General features: G+C 38.7%; 1 protein-coding gene across 2 annotated transcripts in view; it reads right to left on the minus strand.

Annotated features, from left to right (window-relative positions):
* Positions 1-15,561, minus strand: part of Slc4a1ap (solute carrier family 4 member 1 adaptor protein) — a 53,328-nt gene that overhangs the window by 6,357 nt on the left and 31,410 nt on the right. Inside the window, exons 10-14 of one of the 2 annotated variants that reach the window (XM_063230526.1) lie at positions 10,654-10,882; positions 7,892-7,978; positions 6,627-6,694; positions 5,016-5,082; positions 1,141-1,246 (exon numbers count right to left, since the gene is read on the minus strand). In XM_063230526.1, coding sequence (XP_063086596.1) covers positions 1,141-1,246; positions 5,016-5,082; positions 6,627-6,694; positions 7,892-7,978; positions 10,654-10,882 — 557 coding nt within the window. The remainder of the gene's footprint in view (positions 1-1,140; positions 1,247-5,015; positions 5,083-6,626; positions 6,695-7,891; positions 7,979-10,653; positions 10,883-15,561) is intronic. The other variant, XM_013155821.3, reaches the window with a different exon arrangement.

A 15,561-nucleotide genomic window follows, 5' to 3' on the forward strand; every position in this document is an offset into this window, starting at 1 on the left:
TTTTTCATTTCTACCCTAACATTTATTAGCAGATAAGAAGCAAACACTTCTAATAACTAAATTTCTATTAAATACTAATATCTTAAAACTATCCACCGAAAAAGCAAGATGCATAAGAATATGGGGAAAATGACATCTCATTCATTGCTATGTATATATATAAGCACCAAACCAAATACAGTACAGAATACAATTTAGACTACCTTCAAAATATCTTTAACTCAGCATGTTAACTTATTTTTCTACAGATGTACCTCTATACTTTATATACTGCATATATTACAAAGTTACATGTTAGAAGGTACTGCAGAATTGTTTGTAATGGCAACCCTCCCACAAAACAAAACAAAACAAAACCCTAAAAAAAAAAAAAAAAAACTGGAAACACAGAAAATCTATTGAGGGAACTGTTTAAATAAAATGCTTCCACTAGTAAAGCAAAGTGGTAAAATATGTGTCTTATTGCCTAAATAGATATTTTATATAAAGATTAATAAGAGACTAATACAGTATTTGGCTGTCTTAGTGAAAATGGTGAGCCACTGAGGCTTAGCCTAAAGATTTTTTTTTCTTCCTCTTAACTTAATAAAGTTAAAATACACGCAAAAATAAACAGAAGCTGAGCATGGTGATGCACATCTGTAACCCCAGCGTTTGGGAGGTTGACCTGGGAGAATCACAAGTTCGAGGCCAGCCTAGGCTACATGGTGAGTTCAGCCTGAACTACACAGCAAAACCTGTTCAAATAAAGCAAAACAAAAAGCAAATAAAAAACTATAATGAACTTCACCCAGATTTAATTATCACTTTCCTGCTTTATCTACCACCCTTCTCTATGTTCTCTCCCCTTCTACCACTGGATTATTTTAAAGTACATCCCAAATCCATTTTATTTCAAGGATAAAAAGAAAAGAAAGAAGAAGGAGGAGGAGGAAGAAGAGGAAGAAGAAGAAGAGGAGGAGAAAGGGGAGGAGGAAGAGAAGGAAGGGAAGGAGGAAGAGAAAGAAGAAGGAGGAGCAGGAGGAAGAGGAGAAGAAAGAGCAGCAGTAGTAAACCCCAGATGTCATCCGTTCCAGCTGTAACCCATATGCACAGAATATAAGAACTCTGCCCCAATCAGCTGGTGGGGGTAGCACCTGCCTGTGGTCCTGGCACTCTGGAGGCTGGGGCAAGAGTACTGCCACAAGTTTGAGCCCATCCTGGGCTGCACAGTGAATTAAAGGGCAGCCTGCAGAGAGATTCAGTCCTAAAAAAACAAAACAAAAAAACTATGCCTCAAAGCAACATCATTTTCCAAATGCTGTTTCCTGCTATTAACATTTATTTTATTTTTTGGTCTTTTTTGAGACAGGGTTTCACTATGCAGTTCAGGTTGGATTGAACTCACTTTGTACCCCAGGTTGACCTTGAACTTACGATCAGCGCCCAGTTAACTTTAGATCTTTTAATTTGTTCCTGAAGACCTTTATTCCATATTCTTGTAACTTTACCATATTATGAGCTGCTTTTTACTCTGTTGGTGGTTTCTCTTGTTGTGCAAAAGCTTTTTAATAAGATGAGATCCCAGTTGTTGATTCTTTGTGACAGTTTCTGCGCGATCAGGGTTTTGTTTAAAGTCTTTACCTACACCACTGTCTTCAAGAGTTTAACCCACTCTTATCTTCCAGCAGGCTTAATGTTTCTGCTTTCATATTTAGACCTTTGATCCATTCTGAATTTAGTTTAGTGCCTGGTGAAAGATATGGCTCAACTTTAATCTTCAGCATGTGCAGAGCCAGTTTTTTCAGCACCGTTTATCTTTCTTCCAGGGAATGGGTTTGGCACCTTTGTCAAAAATAAGGTGAGTAGTATGTCTGGAGTTGTTTCTGCACCTTCTAGTCTGTTCCACTGATCTTCGAGTCTGTTTTTTCTTCTGGTACCATGCTCTTTTTATCACAGTAGCTTTATAATACAATTTTGAGTCAGGGATTGTGATGTCCCCTGCCTTGCCTTTGCCCAGGATTACCTTTGCTATCCTAGGTTTCTGTTGGTTCCAAATGAATTTTAGGGCTGTTTTCTCTAATTCTGTGAGATATACTATTGGAATTTTGATTGGAATTGCATTAAATCTGTATAACACTTTGGAAGTATGGCCATTTTCACTATATTGGTTTTTCCTACCTAAGAGCAAGGGATGTTCTTCCATTTTCTGATATCCTCTCCAACCTTCTTTTTCAGAGTATGGCAGTTTTCTATGTAGAGGTCTTTTACGTCCTTCATTAAATTGGTTCTTAGGTGTTTCATTTTTTGGATGCTATTGTAAAAGGTGCTGTTTCCTTAATTTCTCTCTCAGTGAGTTTTTTATTGTATATAGAAATGCTACTGACTTTTGGGTGTTGCCTTTGTATCCAGCTACACTACTGAATTTGCTTATTAAATCTACTAGTTTTTTAGTAGAGTTTTTGGGGTCTTTTATGTAGAGTATCAGGTCATTTGCAAAAAAACAATAGTTTAACTTCTTTCTTTCCTATCTTTCTTCTTTTTCTTTCTCTTGTCTAGTTGCTCTGGCTAAAGTTTCCATGACAATGTGAGCAAGAATGGAGATAGTGGACATCTTTGTCTTGTTCCTGATTTTTAGAAAGTTTTCAGTTTTATCAGATTGAGATAAAGACCATCTATTCCAATTTTCTGTAGGGTTTTTACCATGAATGGATGCTGGACACTGTCAAAAGCTTTTTCTGCATCTATGGAAATGATCGTATGATTTTTGTTCTTGGCTGTTTATACGGTGTACATTTACTGATGTATGTTGAACCATCTCTGCATTCCTGGGATGAATCTCACTTGGTCATGGTGTATAATCTTCTTGATGATTTTGCTGCGTTCTGTTTACCAGTGTCCTATTGAGGATTTTTGCATCTATGCTCATTAGGGACACTGGTTTGTAATTTTCTTAGTTGGGTCCTTCTCCAGTTTTGGTATGAGGGTAATGCCTGCTTTCAGGAGTGAATATGGGATTATTGCTTCCCTTTTAGTTTCATTAAAGAGTTTGAGAAGTAGTAGTGTTAAGTCTTCTCTAAATTTTGTACAATTCAGTAGTGAATCTGTCAGGGCTTGGGCTTTTCTTTGTTGGTGGATTTTTAATTACATTTTTGATTTCATTGATAGATACAGGTGTATTTAGAATTTTTGTATCTCTTGATCCAGCTTTGGTAATTCATATGTATCTAGAAATCTGTCTGTTTCTTCTGCATTTTTCATCTTATTAGAATACAAGTTTCAAAGTAGGTATAGATGATCGTCTGGATTTTTGGAAGGGTCTGTTGTGATTTCATTCTTTTCATTCCTAATTGCATGGATTTTGAGTCTTTTCTTTCCTTTTTATTGATAAGGTTGGATAAGGGTTTGTTGATTTTATTTAATCTTTCAAAGAGCCAACTCTTTCACTCATGAATTCTTTGTATTATTTTTTTTTAATCTCCAAGGCATTAATATCTGCTCTGATCTTTATAATTTCCTCCCTTGTATGAGCTTTTGGTTTCACCTGCTCTTTTTCTAAAAGTTTGAGGTGTGCCATTAATTTGTTTATTCATACTTGCTCTGTTTTCCTGATATGGTATTTACTGCTATAAATCTCCCTCTTAGGACGGCTTTCATTGTGTCCCACAAGTTCTGATATGTTGGACTGTCATTATCACTTAATTGTAGAAATTATCTAATTTCTTAAATTTCATCTGTGACCTAATGGGTGTTCAGGAGTGTGCTATTTAATTTCTTTTCCATGTGTTTATGAAATTCTTCTGGTTCCTTTTACTGTTGATTTCCAATTTCTTTGCACTACGGCCTGATGGCATACATGGGATAACTTCAATTACTTTGTGTTTACTTATGAATGTTCTATGAGCCAGTATATGGTCTATTTTCGAGAACATCCCATGTGCAGCTAAGAAGAATGTGTATTCTGATGTTGTGGGTGGAATACTCTATAAACATCAACCAAGTCCATTTGCTCAAAAGTTTGGTCTTGTTCTAGTATTTCCTTATTGATTTTTTGTCTAGTTGTTCTGTCTTTTTGTGACAGTGGGGTATTGAGGGTTGTATTAGGGTTTATTTGAATTTTCATGTCCGTTAGTAGTTGTTTTATATAGTTGGATGCACTGGTATTTGTTGTATGCATATTTATGGTTGTCATCTCTTCCTCTTGGATTGTTCCTTTTACAAGGATGTAGTGATCTTCTTTATCTCTCTTAATCAATCTTGGCTTGAAATTCAGTTTGTGTGCAAATAGAATAGCTGCCCCTGTTTTTTTCCCAGGGAATATTGTTCTCTATCCTTTGACTTTCGGTCTATGAATTTGTTTTTGAATTAAATATGTTTCTTGTGTGCAGCACACTGTCATGTCATAGTCAGCAGAAATTCAACACAACATAACACAACAGCATATGGGTCTTGCGTCTTGGTCCATTCTGCCAGTCTGGTGAATTAAGACCATTAACACTGATGGTTACAACCGATGCATACTGATTTATTCTAGTCATGTTATTTTCCTGTTAGGGGCTCCCTACTCTTTTTTCCCTGAGCTAGATGCCGCCCTTCCTTGTTATCTCTTGTCATGGAAGCATCTTATTTCTCCTTTAGTTTTGAAAGATAGTTTTATGGGGCACATCAATCTGAGTTGAAGGCTATTTTCCTTGGGAGTTTGAAATACTTCACTCAAGCTCTTCTTGATTTAGGGTTTATGCTGAGAAGTCAGCTGTGATTCAGATGATTTTCCTCTGTAGAAGATTTGTTCCTTTTCCCTTATAGCTTTTAAGATTCTACTGTTGAGTTGAATTTCTGCAATCTTGACTATGACATGCCTGGCTGTAGACTTTTTTTTGATCATGGCTAATTGGAATGCTATATGTATGCCTCACTTACCTCTATGTCAAATTCTTTTCTCTACCAGGGGAGTTTTCTGATCTTGCAACTTTCTTATTTTGAACATTAAATACACATTAACTTCAAAAACGAGACAAAAGATAAAAACAATGTACCTTCAGGTGGAACCCACACACAGTAGTCTGGATCATCTTCAGGGTATTTTGAAGAAAGTGTACAAAACTACAAAGAAAAGTTGGATTATTTTACTTAAAAAATTAATTTTAAGAATTATTATTCTTGTCTGTACCTACAAACCAAAACAAAAAGAAAACAGTTTTCATCAGTGTTTTTTTCTTTTTGGGACAGGGCTTTACTATGTAGCCCAGGCTAGCCTTAAACTTTCAATGCCCTACTGCCTCAGCCTCCTGAGTTGTGGGATTACAAGCATGTGCTATCATGCACAACCCATTAGTGATCTGATATCAATAGCCTATTTGAGAGAGCATTCTCTCTGATCTTGAATTTTTTCCATAAAACTTTAACAAGCTGATTTTCTAGCCAGTGAAAATGATGAAGTGTTCCTTACAAAGGGAGTTAAAATACTGCAGATATAAATACTTAATGCAGCCAGGTGTGGTGGTACATGCCTGTAATCCCAGCACTCAGAAGGCCGAGGTGGAGGGTCACTGTAAGTTCAAGGCCAGCCTGTACTACACAGTGAGACCCTGCTTCAAAAAACAAACAAAACTTAATGCAGTAACCCCTAGGATAGGAAATCTAGGGTTCGCCTTTTGACTTAGGTAGAGAAGAGTTTATAGGACAAGCCTAACTGCTGTTCTTTGACTGCTAACCTCGGTAAGGCTGGCCTTCAGCTGGTTTCTGGGAACATGGATTTCAGGAGGGTCACTACTACCCTAACTGATACAGGTGACTCACTATTCCTCTGTAGTCTAAACCATGTGGTTTATTTGCCTTCTTTCTGTCTGGGATCTCGAATTTGGAGACAGGCCAGTTTGGTAATGCCTGACAAATCCCCAACAAACATTCTTGGCTGAGTCTCTAAGGAGTTTCTTCTTAGTAACATTTCACATTTGTAAGAACTCACTGCTAGGGGGTCAAGCCCTTCCTGTGCGTCTTCACTGGAGGAGGGCCCTTCCAAGCTTTTATCGGCTTCCCCACGATTTTACCCAGGCGTCCTTCCCCTGGAACCCTGCTGTAGAAAATCACAGCTGCAAGTACAGCCCTATGCTGAGTCCTCTTAGGAGTTACCTGAAGGTGACCTTGGGGCCTCCTAAGACAACCTGGCAATCCCACTTCTGGGACTTAGAACACCCACAACAAATTTACATATACATAAGGTCATTTGTGGCAGTACTGGTGTAATAAAAGACAAGAAGCAATCCAAGGCTCCATCTGCAGAAAAGTGGCTAAGTAAGTAGGAAGCTCTTGATACATTGATACAGCATGCTATTCATGACAGGTTAGAAATATTAAGATACACAATGGAGCATATTGATTATTCTTTTGCGCAAGAAAGGAGAAAACATTACAATGTCTTTGCAGACTAGGATATAAAAAGTCACAAATTAATAAAAGAGGTACCCTATATGAGACCAACTATAAGGATTAGGTTAGAGATTTCACAAAAATCAAGAGTCCAGATTTCTATGAGAGGACTAAAGTTGCTGGAATTCTGTTAAGTTTGTCTCTGAAGTATCACAGTCAGGTATACGGTTCATGAAAAGCACATTCATTCATTTTTACTTCAGGAGTGAAGTACTTACTTTGGCTGGACCAGGAGCTTCCTTTTTCTTCAGTTCATTGGTGCTATTCTCATATGCATGCTTTGATGCTAATTTAAGAAAAAAAGAGTAATGATTACTTTCATAAAAAGGCACATAAAAAGAACAAAAACTACTTAAAAATGAGTAATATTTACCATTATAGTGGTATTCTAGCATTCAGGAGGCTGAGGCAGGGGGATTGCTGAATTCAAGTCCAGCCTGAGCTGCTTAGGGAATTGAAGTCTAGCCAGAACTATACAGTGAGACCTTGTCTCAAAAATAAGCAAACAAACAAATGAAAAAACCAAAACTTTTATCACTGCAAAAACTGTATTAAGGAGGGCTGGGCACAATGTCATATCCATGTAATGCCAGCTAGCTGGGAAGCTGAGATAGAAGGATTCAGTTTGAGGTCAACATAGTCAACTTAGTGAGATTTTTGTCTCAAGATAAAACAAAAAGGGGTAGGATGTAGCTTAGTGGTGAAGCTTTAATATATGAGGAGCCCTGGTTCTATATCCAGTACCACAAAACTTTTTAAAAATTTTAAGAAATAAAGGTGAGAGAAATCAGGTATGGTGGTGCATATCTCTAATCCCAGCACACAGAAGGATTGCTGTGAGTTTGAGGCCAGCCTCGGCTATGTAGTAAGTTCAAGACATTACATTACAGAGTGAGACTTTGTCTCAAAAACCAAAACACAGGGCCAGGGAGGTAGCTCAGTGGCACAGCACCTGCCTGGCAAGTGCAAGACCCTGAGTTTGATTGTTGGTTCCAAAAAAGAAAACAGAAAAAATCCATCAAAAAACAAACAACAAACAAATAAACAAAAAACTCAAGGGAAAGAGAAATTTTCCTCCACTAATATCCCCAGTTTTTCAATCCTAAGGCTATTCTATAAGCTTCAAAATGATAATATTGCTTTGATTATTCCAAGGTTTAACTATTATAAGTGAAACCAGATAAAAGCAGACTTTCTAGTAGACCAGCCTTTCAATTAATTCATTCTAACAGGTTTGGAATCACTTGCAAGGAGTGATTTGAGATGTAAAACTGGGTAGGGCTTTGTCTGGCTAAGAGGATGAAGGCCTTAGGAGCTTGGTGGGGCAGGGAGAGGGTGTCCCAGCAGGTACAAGGAGTAAAACAGAGGCAAAGGGGGCTTTGTACGGCCACGTCCTTGCTGTCTTACAGGCCGGCTGCCAGCCCTCCTTCTGAAGCCATGCGCCACCACACGCTGCACAGCCACGGGGCTGCGCGTTGCTTACCTGAGGGCTCCTCTCGCGATGAAGCTGTCTCACTAGTCTCCTGATAACCTTCATTCTGCTCTACTTGGCTGTGTTGAGGCATGTTTTCTATAAAAAGGAGTCCCCAAGCATATCATTTAATTCACAGTAGAATGCAAACAAACAAACAAATGAACAAAAAGAACAAGAGAAACTACGTACAGTATCCAGTTTCATAATCATTAACTTCTACTAACTTTAAGGTTTTCAATCTAACAGGGAACCAGCGGTTTTCTACTTTAAAAACGAGCAACAGCAACAGTTATTGAAAGTCTTACAAACATACTCCTTAGCCTGGAAACTCTACTTTCAGGAATATATATTTTTTTTAAAAAATCAGAGTTGCGCACCAAGATTTATTATTTACAATTATGTTTACAATAGCAAAAATTAATAAATATCTTACATGTTTAATAAGTGAAAGTTAAACAAATTATAAACATGCAAGGGTTCACTACATTCCTTAGTAAAAACCACATTTTAAGACATGGGGAAAAAAAGACTATAAAGTACACGAATAATATGATTCTCATGCTGTAAAAAAGTAAGTGAGAAAGCAGAGGGGAAAGGGCCTGGAATAATCCTTTAAGAGCTGCAGATTCACCAAGTATTTAACTTTAGGCACCAGGAATCAAACTCACACCCTTGTGCCTGCCAGGCAGGCTGTACCACTGAGTCATATTCCAAGCTCTTATAAACCAAGTTTTAAAACTTGTAAATCTGTGCTGTTTCATGCACATTCATATTTCGGTCCCCTAAATGAACTATATCTATATATCTTTCTATATAGATACAGATGTAGACACAGACACAAACACAGATATGAATCTATTTATCTATCATTTTCTGCAGTTATAATCCCGTTCTGCTAGTATGCACCAAAAGAAGACCAGAGTCAAGTAAAAAACAGTAGTATAAGTCCCTTTTAAAAAGCTAAGGCATTTTACCAGTAACAAAACAAATACAACAGATGCAGAAACAGTAACTTTTCTGTTCCTCAGACACCTAAAGGTGATTTAAGAGCTGCATTTCAGATCTAGTGTTTTCAGGTAGACCAGTTTAGTTCGTTGGAAGCAGATATGCACATCAGTCCCATGCACAGGTTATATTTTTTCCTCACGTTCCCTATTCTCTATAAGATCTTACTGTGCTAAGCAGTTAACAACCTATAAGAAAATAATGTAGCTGACTGGGGATAAGAGATACTAACAGGTTAACTGTAATTTCTATGGATGAATTTTTTGAGAGATTTCTCTTTTTTTCTCTGGACTTTATGTATATGATCTATCTCAAGTATATATATATATATATATATATTTTTTTTTTTTTTTTTTTTTTGGTATCAAGGATCAAACTCATGACCTCGTGCTCACCAGGCAAGCGCTGGAGCCACTGAACTAATTCCCCGGTCCCTAAAATGAATATATATTTCTTTAAAACAACAACAAAAAAACCTTAAAAAATCAACCTCTTCAACCAAGTATGGTGGCATACACCTGTAATTCCAGCTACCTGCAAGGCTGAAGCAGGAGAAACATAAGTTCAAGGCCAGGCTGGGCATGGTGACACAAGCCTACAATCCCAGCACTTTGGAGGCTGAGGCAGGAGGATCATTCTGAGTTCAAGACCAGCCTGAGCTATAAAGTGAGCTCAAGGCCAGCCTGAACTGCACAGTGATAAGACAAAACAAAACAAAAGACAAAAACAAAAAAACCAAGTTCAAGGCCAACCTGGGCAATTCAGCAAGACCCTGTATGTATGGGTGTGTGTGGGGGGGGTAGGGGTGCAGCTCTCTGTGGCAGAACTAGGTTTAATCCCCAGTACAAACAACAGAACAAAACAAATAACAAAAAATCAACAAATTCAATTCCTTCTTTCAACAAGTATTTTCTAAGAGGGTGATTACTACCTACCAGATTTTCTACTGGGTAACATGGACAAAAAGATAAATGAGGTGTGACCTCCTTTTCTATTCTCTCTCTTTTTTTTTTTTTTTTTTTTCCTTTTCTATTCTTGTTGTTGTTCTTCTTCTTTCTCTTCTTCTTCTTCTTTTCTTTTTTTGACACAGGGTTCTCATCAAGTTGCCCAGGCTGGCCTTGAACCTACAACCTTCCTGCCTTAGCCTCCCAAGTAGCTAGAATTACAGGCATGTAGGCTGGGGATTTAGTTCAGTGGCATAAACGCCTTCCTTGCAAGTGTGCGGTCATGAGTTCAATCCCTGGTACCAATAAAAACGAAAAAGACAAAGAAAAGAAAACTGAGCTAGAATTACAGGCATGTGCTACCACACCCAGCAGTCTTCTTTCTTGCCTTGTAGTACTGGATTTTGAAGCCAGTGCTTCAGGCATGGTAGGCAATCACAGTCCTCCTGAGTTACATCCCCAGCGCAAATCCTCCTCGGAAACTTTAACCCCTGGGCACAGTACACCCGGCCTCTATTTTAGGGGTGGGGAGGAAATGAGTAAGACCATCAGGCTCACTGTGCCTCGGCTTACACAGGGTCAGCAGCTCGGGTTATTCCTTAGCAGCTATGGCTTCACATTCCACAGAATTCAATCTTCTATAATTCTAGAACAGACAGGAAATACTGCCTAAATTGCAGTGGAACAATGACTGGCAGTGAACAAGAAGACTAAAACAACCATTTTCTTACCACAGAGTCAGCTTTGCTTTTTAATCCATCCATGATCAGCCCAGCTGCCACACAGCACAGCACAGTGCAGGGAGGAGAAGAAAGACCTTACCGTGGCCCTCTGCTTCCGTGGAGCACGGGAGGCCTGCGGGAGCTCTCGGTTCCTGCGCTGCTGCTTCTGCCTCTGTCTCTGGCAGCAGCCCCCCACTTCCATCCTCCATTTTATTTTCATGCTCTTCTTTTTCTTCTTCCTCATCCTCCTCTTCCTCCTCTTCTACTTCAGGCTCATCCTTCATTCTCATTAGAGCTGGAGGGAGTTCTGGCCGCTTGGGAGGCAACTTCTGTTGAGGGAAACAAAACCACAAACAAGTAGTTTCACGCAGTGATAAAAAGAGACAAATCTCCCTACAAAGTTAATGTAAGTAAGTGGAATATATGACCTGTCTACACTGATAAGCTTGCAGGAAATTTTGTACATCTATAGACATTTAACAAGTATCTTTATTATTAACTTATAGAGTTAAAAATATTTGGACTGGGGTATAACTCAGTTTTGGAGTGCTTGTTTAAGATGTGCAAGTATCTGGGTTGGATCCCAGAGATCGTGGCTGGGAGGAAGGACAAAATATTATTAAATATGAAACAGTTGAAACAGCTTTTACGGAATTAAAACATTTTCTCCAGGTGAGTGACAGTTCCAACAATTCTGTCCTTCTATATATCTTGAATTTAAAGCCCCTAAATTTATTATAAACTCTTTTAGGCAGTAAAAATGATACACACTCCCAAGAAAAAACTAAATTTGTATAGTTTTAAGTTCATTTCAGGTAATTTCAAGGAAATGTAACACAGAAAAATCAGTAAAACTAATCCTGAATGTTATATACTAACAAAAAGAGCTTCATTATGTTTGTGTTATGTTTGCCAATGCCCAAGTTATATGACCAAATTACCAGTTAATTCCCTTTGCAAAATGCAACTATTTTCTACAACCTGTAACGCTGTCATACTGTTCTATATGCGCCATCTTCCTGGGTGACCTGATTAATGTGTTAACCCTTGCTACCCTCTGCAAAGGACAGGTATTATCTAAAATTAAGTGCTAAAATTAGTTGACAAAAGATTGTAAATTCCTGCACCTCTCTGTCCTCTGCAAAGGGAAACAAAGGTTTTCCTCATTCCTTAGCAGATCAAGGATTTCCCCATTTCCTGATACACGCCCACAAGCCATTCACTTGTAAATTGCTCTTTCTAAAAAAGTCTGTGAAAGTTTTAAGCGAGTTACACAGCTTTGCGAACTACAACTGCACTGTGTCCCTGGTACCAGGTAAAATAAATCAGCGCTGCTTTTTCTTCAACAACATGTCTTGCCCCATTTTTGGACACCATGTTGAGGGGCTCGTTTTTGGGCTACAAGACTGCAGAAAAGGAAAACATTTCTCAGTAAGTAAGGCCAGTTGTTCTGAGTGCTTTTGTTTTTTGAGACAGAATCTTGTGTTATTCAGACTGCTTTCAAACTCCTGAGCTCCAGTGAAGTCCCCTGCCTCAGTCTTCCAAGCAGCCAGGTCTACAGGCATGTGCCACCCTACTTAGCAATGAAAGTACTCTAATCAACGCATGTCAATAGAAGTATCTGGATCTGGGTGTGGTGGCACATATCTAGAATCCCCACAACTAAAATTTGAGTTTGAGGCCAGCGTAGGCAACACAATGAGACCCTGCCCAAACAAACAAAAGCTATTTAGAAGAAAAATACAGGCTCTCCAGAAGTCAGAATTAATAAACCTAGAAAACAACAACTCAGTAAAGAGAAAAAAGTAGATCTCTGGGAATCAGGAGATAGCTGACAGGAAAACTAGAAATTACATAGAGATTTCAAAATCAGAGCACAACTCTGAGAAAATAAAGCAGTCTAGAAAGCTAACCCCATTCTCCTAAGATGAGGATCTGTCTCACCTACACAAAGTAAGCCTAGAGAGGGCTGGTAGCTCTAGGGAGCTGACCCTAGGAAAAGCCCACAGGTATTAGAAACTGCAAAACAACATTGGGGAAGGAGCCAAGGACTTAGCTCAGTGGCAATAAGCACCTTCCTGGCAAGCTTGAGGTTGTGAATTTGATCCCCATACAGAAAAAAAAAAAAAAAAAGAAAAAAGAAAAAAAAACCAACATGGGGTTTTTACTTTGAAAATGACTTCTTCAGCGTGGCAGGCTAGAGTTGGAGCAACTCTGTGTAATGCTCGCCACATTTGAGAGGGTTTATAATCAGAAGTCTTTTGGGGAAAGGGTTAAATTGTGGGGAGGGAGGACTTCCAGGAGAACATGGCAGATAGATAACAGTAGCTACGGAGGCTCTCTGAGATAGCCAGCTTAGATCCCAGGAATGGTACGGTGTGGGGAGTCCTAAGCAGGGAGAGATATACCCTGCCGACCCAGGAACGAACTAAGCTGAGAGAAACCAACTAGAAATGCAATCCCAGTGCTATAACTGAAATAGCTAAAGTCTCAGTGCTGAAACTGGAACCCACACCTCTGGAAACCGCGGCTTGAATTTCCTGCCACGGCTGCTGCATCTGAATCAGTACAGCAGGGATAGAGACGCAAAAGCTCTGAGAGCGGAAATCGGCAAACTGAATTGAGAGCAGAGCTGGTGGGGAGCCCTGCATCGACCCACAGTGAGTAAGAGGAACGGGAACCCTTCCATAGACTATGAGGCTCCAACAGAGGACATTCTGGGACTGGGCAGACTAGCCAGAACAGGACGCTGCAGTGACTTCAGTCACTTATTCCCCTCTCAAGCGGGATTGGTGGGGAGCGCTTGACCTTGGTGATGCCATGGACTAAGACCCAGTAGGCTAGCCCAAACCAGGTCCCTGCGCCTGGCAGTGCACCCTAATGCAGTGAAGCCTTCAGCAGGTTGACTGACTAGAGGGGTGGGCCCAGCACAGGCTGCCCAGGTCTGTGTCTCCCTAGTACACTGCAGTGGGCGGGAACACCTAGCTGGCGTGATTCAAAAAAACTGTAACCAACAATGAAAGAAATGGACCTCCTATTTACGCTTGTATGGAAGGAACAAAAAGTATGGGAAGAGGGAGCAACAAGAAAGAGTCCAATCCTGAGAGCACTGATCCAGGAAAGGTAAATGCAAAGGAGAAGGAGGACAGAAAACATGCAATATCAGGCAAAGCACCAACAGACATAAAGCAATATCTCCGGGACCTGATAGATGAGTTCAAAAGTGAAGTATTTAACCAAGTAAAACAAGATATAAGTAGAATAGTTAAAGAAATGCTAAGCACCTCCCAAGAAAAAACAGATGATGGAATGGGAGAACAGAAAAAAAGGGGGGAATTGTTTGATGGAGAAAATAGAGAAAACGTAGAATACATGGAGCAGGTTCAAAGAGATTACCAGGAAACTAAAAACTCTATTGAAAGCTGGCATAACAGCTTGAAAGAAACTAAGGATAGACTATCTGAACTGGAGGACAGATTTGTAATATAGGAGCATGAAAGGAAAGACTTCTTAAAAATAACAAAGAAACAAGCAGTAACAATACAAAGGCTAGATGATGATAAAAGGATGTATAACTGAAGAATTAGGAATGTAAAGGAAGAAGCAGGGATACAAACAAATGAACTGCAAAGGCTATTCATAGAAATAATCAAGAACTTCCCTAACATGGGAAAAGGTAAAAATACTCAGATCTATGAGGCATACAGAACTCCAGCTACCTACAACCTAAACAGAACTATACCCAGGCATATAATAATCAAAATTCTAGAAATCCAATATAAGAATAGAATATTAAAAGCCATCAGAGACAAGAAACAGATCACTTACAAGGGAACACCCATCAGAATTACAGCAGACTTCTCAGCACAAACCATCAAATCATGAAGAGCATGGGGTGAAATAATTCAAGCTTTGAAAGACAAAAACCTCCAGCCAAGATTGATATATCCTACACAACTGTCCCTAGAAATTAATGGAGAAACAAGGTGCTTCCAGGATAAAGAGGAGCTAAGGAAATTTGCAACCACCAATTCAACTCTACAGAGAATACTGCAGGACATTCTGAAAGAGAAAAATATCAAGATTCTAGAAACAGTGGCAGAGAGGCCATAATAAATGGAGCAGAAAGCAAAATAAAAACAAACTGACAATTAATGACAGAAAAAGAGCTCAACAGAAATGAGGAGAGAAGGTTGGATGGTAGGAACAGCTATTTTGGAGAAAACAAGACATCATGATAGCTAGTGCTGATTTAATATCATCTTGTTTTGAAGTCCCATCAAGCTTTCGTTCTTCTGTCTCTATTGGTCTTAATAGGTTGTATCCTACTGGATTTTATTAAATGTGATAATATAAACAAAAACTTTTATAGAGAAGGAGCTAATACAGAAACCATTGTTCATTTTCTGTTAGTTGGTTCTAAATACCCTGTAATACTGTCATTCTCTTGAATGGTTTTACATTGTCTCGATATATTTGATGCTACAGTATACAAAATTATACTCAAAGATTTCAAGGAAAGAGACACTATGGTAACTACTTTTATGTAGGGATATCTTGTGGTTAAACACTATTTTGCTTAAATGGTCATGTTCTGATCTGTGCTGTTTTGTTGTTATGTCCTCTTTTATCTCAATCTCCTATTTTTATTATTTATTTTTATCTTTTTAATTAAGGGAAAAAAAAGCAGGCTATATTATAGTAACCCACTTTGATTTCCTATTAACTTGATTTGAAACCCTGTATTGCTCTCACTATCTGTTTTGACTGATTTTACTCTATTCTGTTTTGCTTGATAGTACCAAGTTTGCAACTGTGAAGACAATAAGATTCACTATGATGCCCATTCTGGTTTGACTACCATCTTCTTTTGAAGTCCTGTAATGTCTCCAATGTTTTGGTTTTATTGGCTTTGTTCTTTACTGTTTTGTTCAATTTTATTATAACAGATGATATAGGCAATTCTTTCTAAGATAGCAAGAGGCATTATGGTAACCACTGTTGATCA

Source organism: Cavia porcellus, unplaced genomic scaffold (genome assembly GCF_034190915.1).
Source record: "Cavia porcellus strain 051 isolate PalLab524CR breed Dunkin Hartley unplaced genomic scaffold, mCavPor4.1 scaffold_1, whole genome shotgun sequence".
NCBI lineage: Eukaryota > Metazoa > Chordata > Mammalia > Rodentia > Caviidae > Cavia > Cavia porcellus.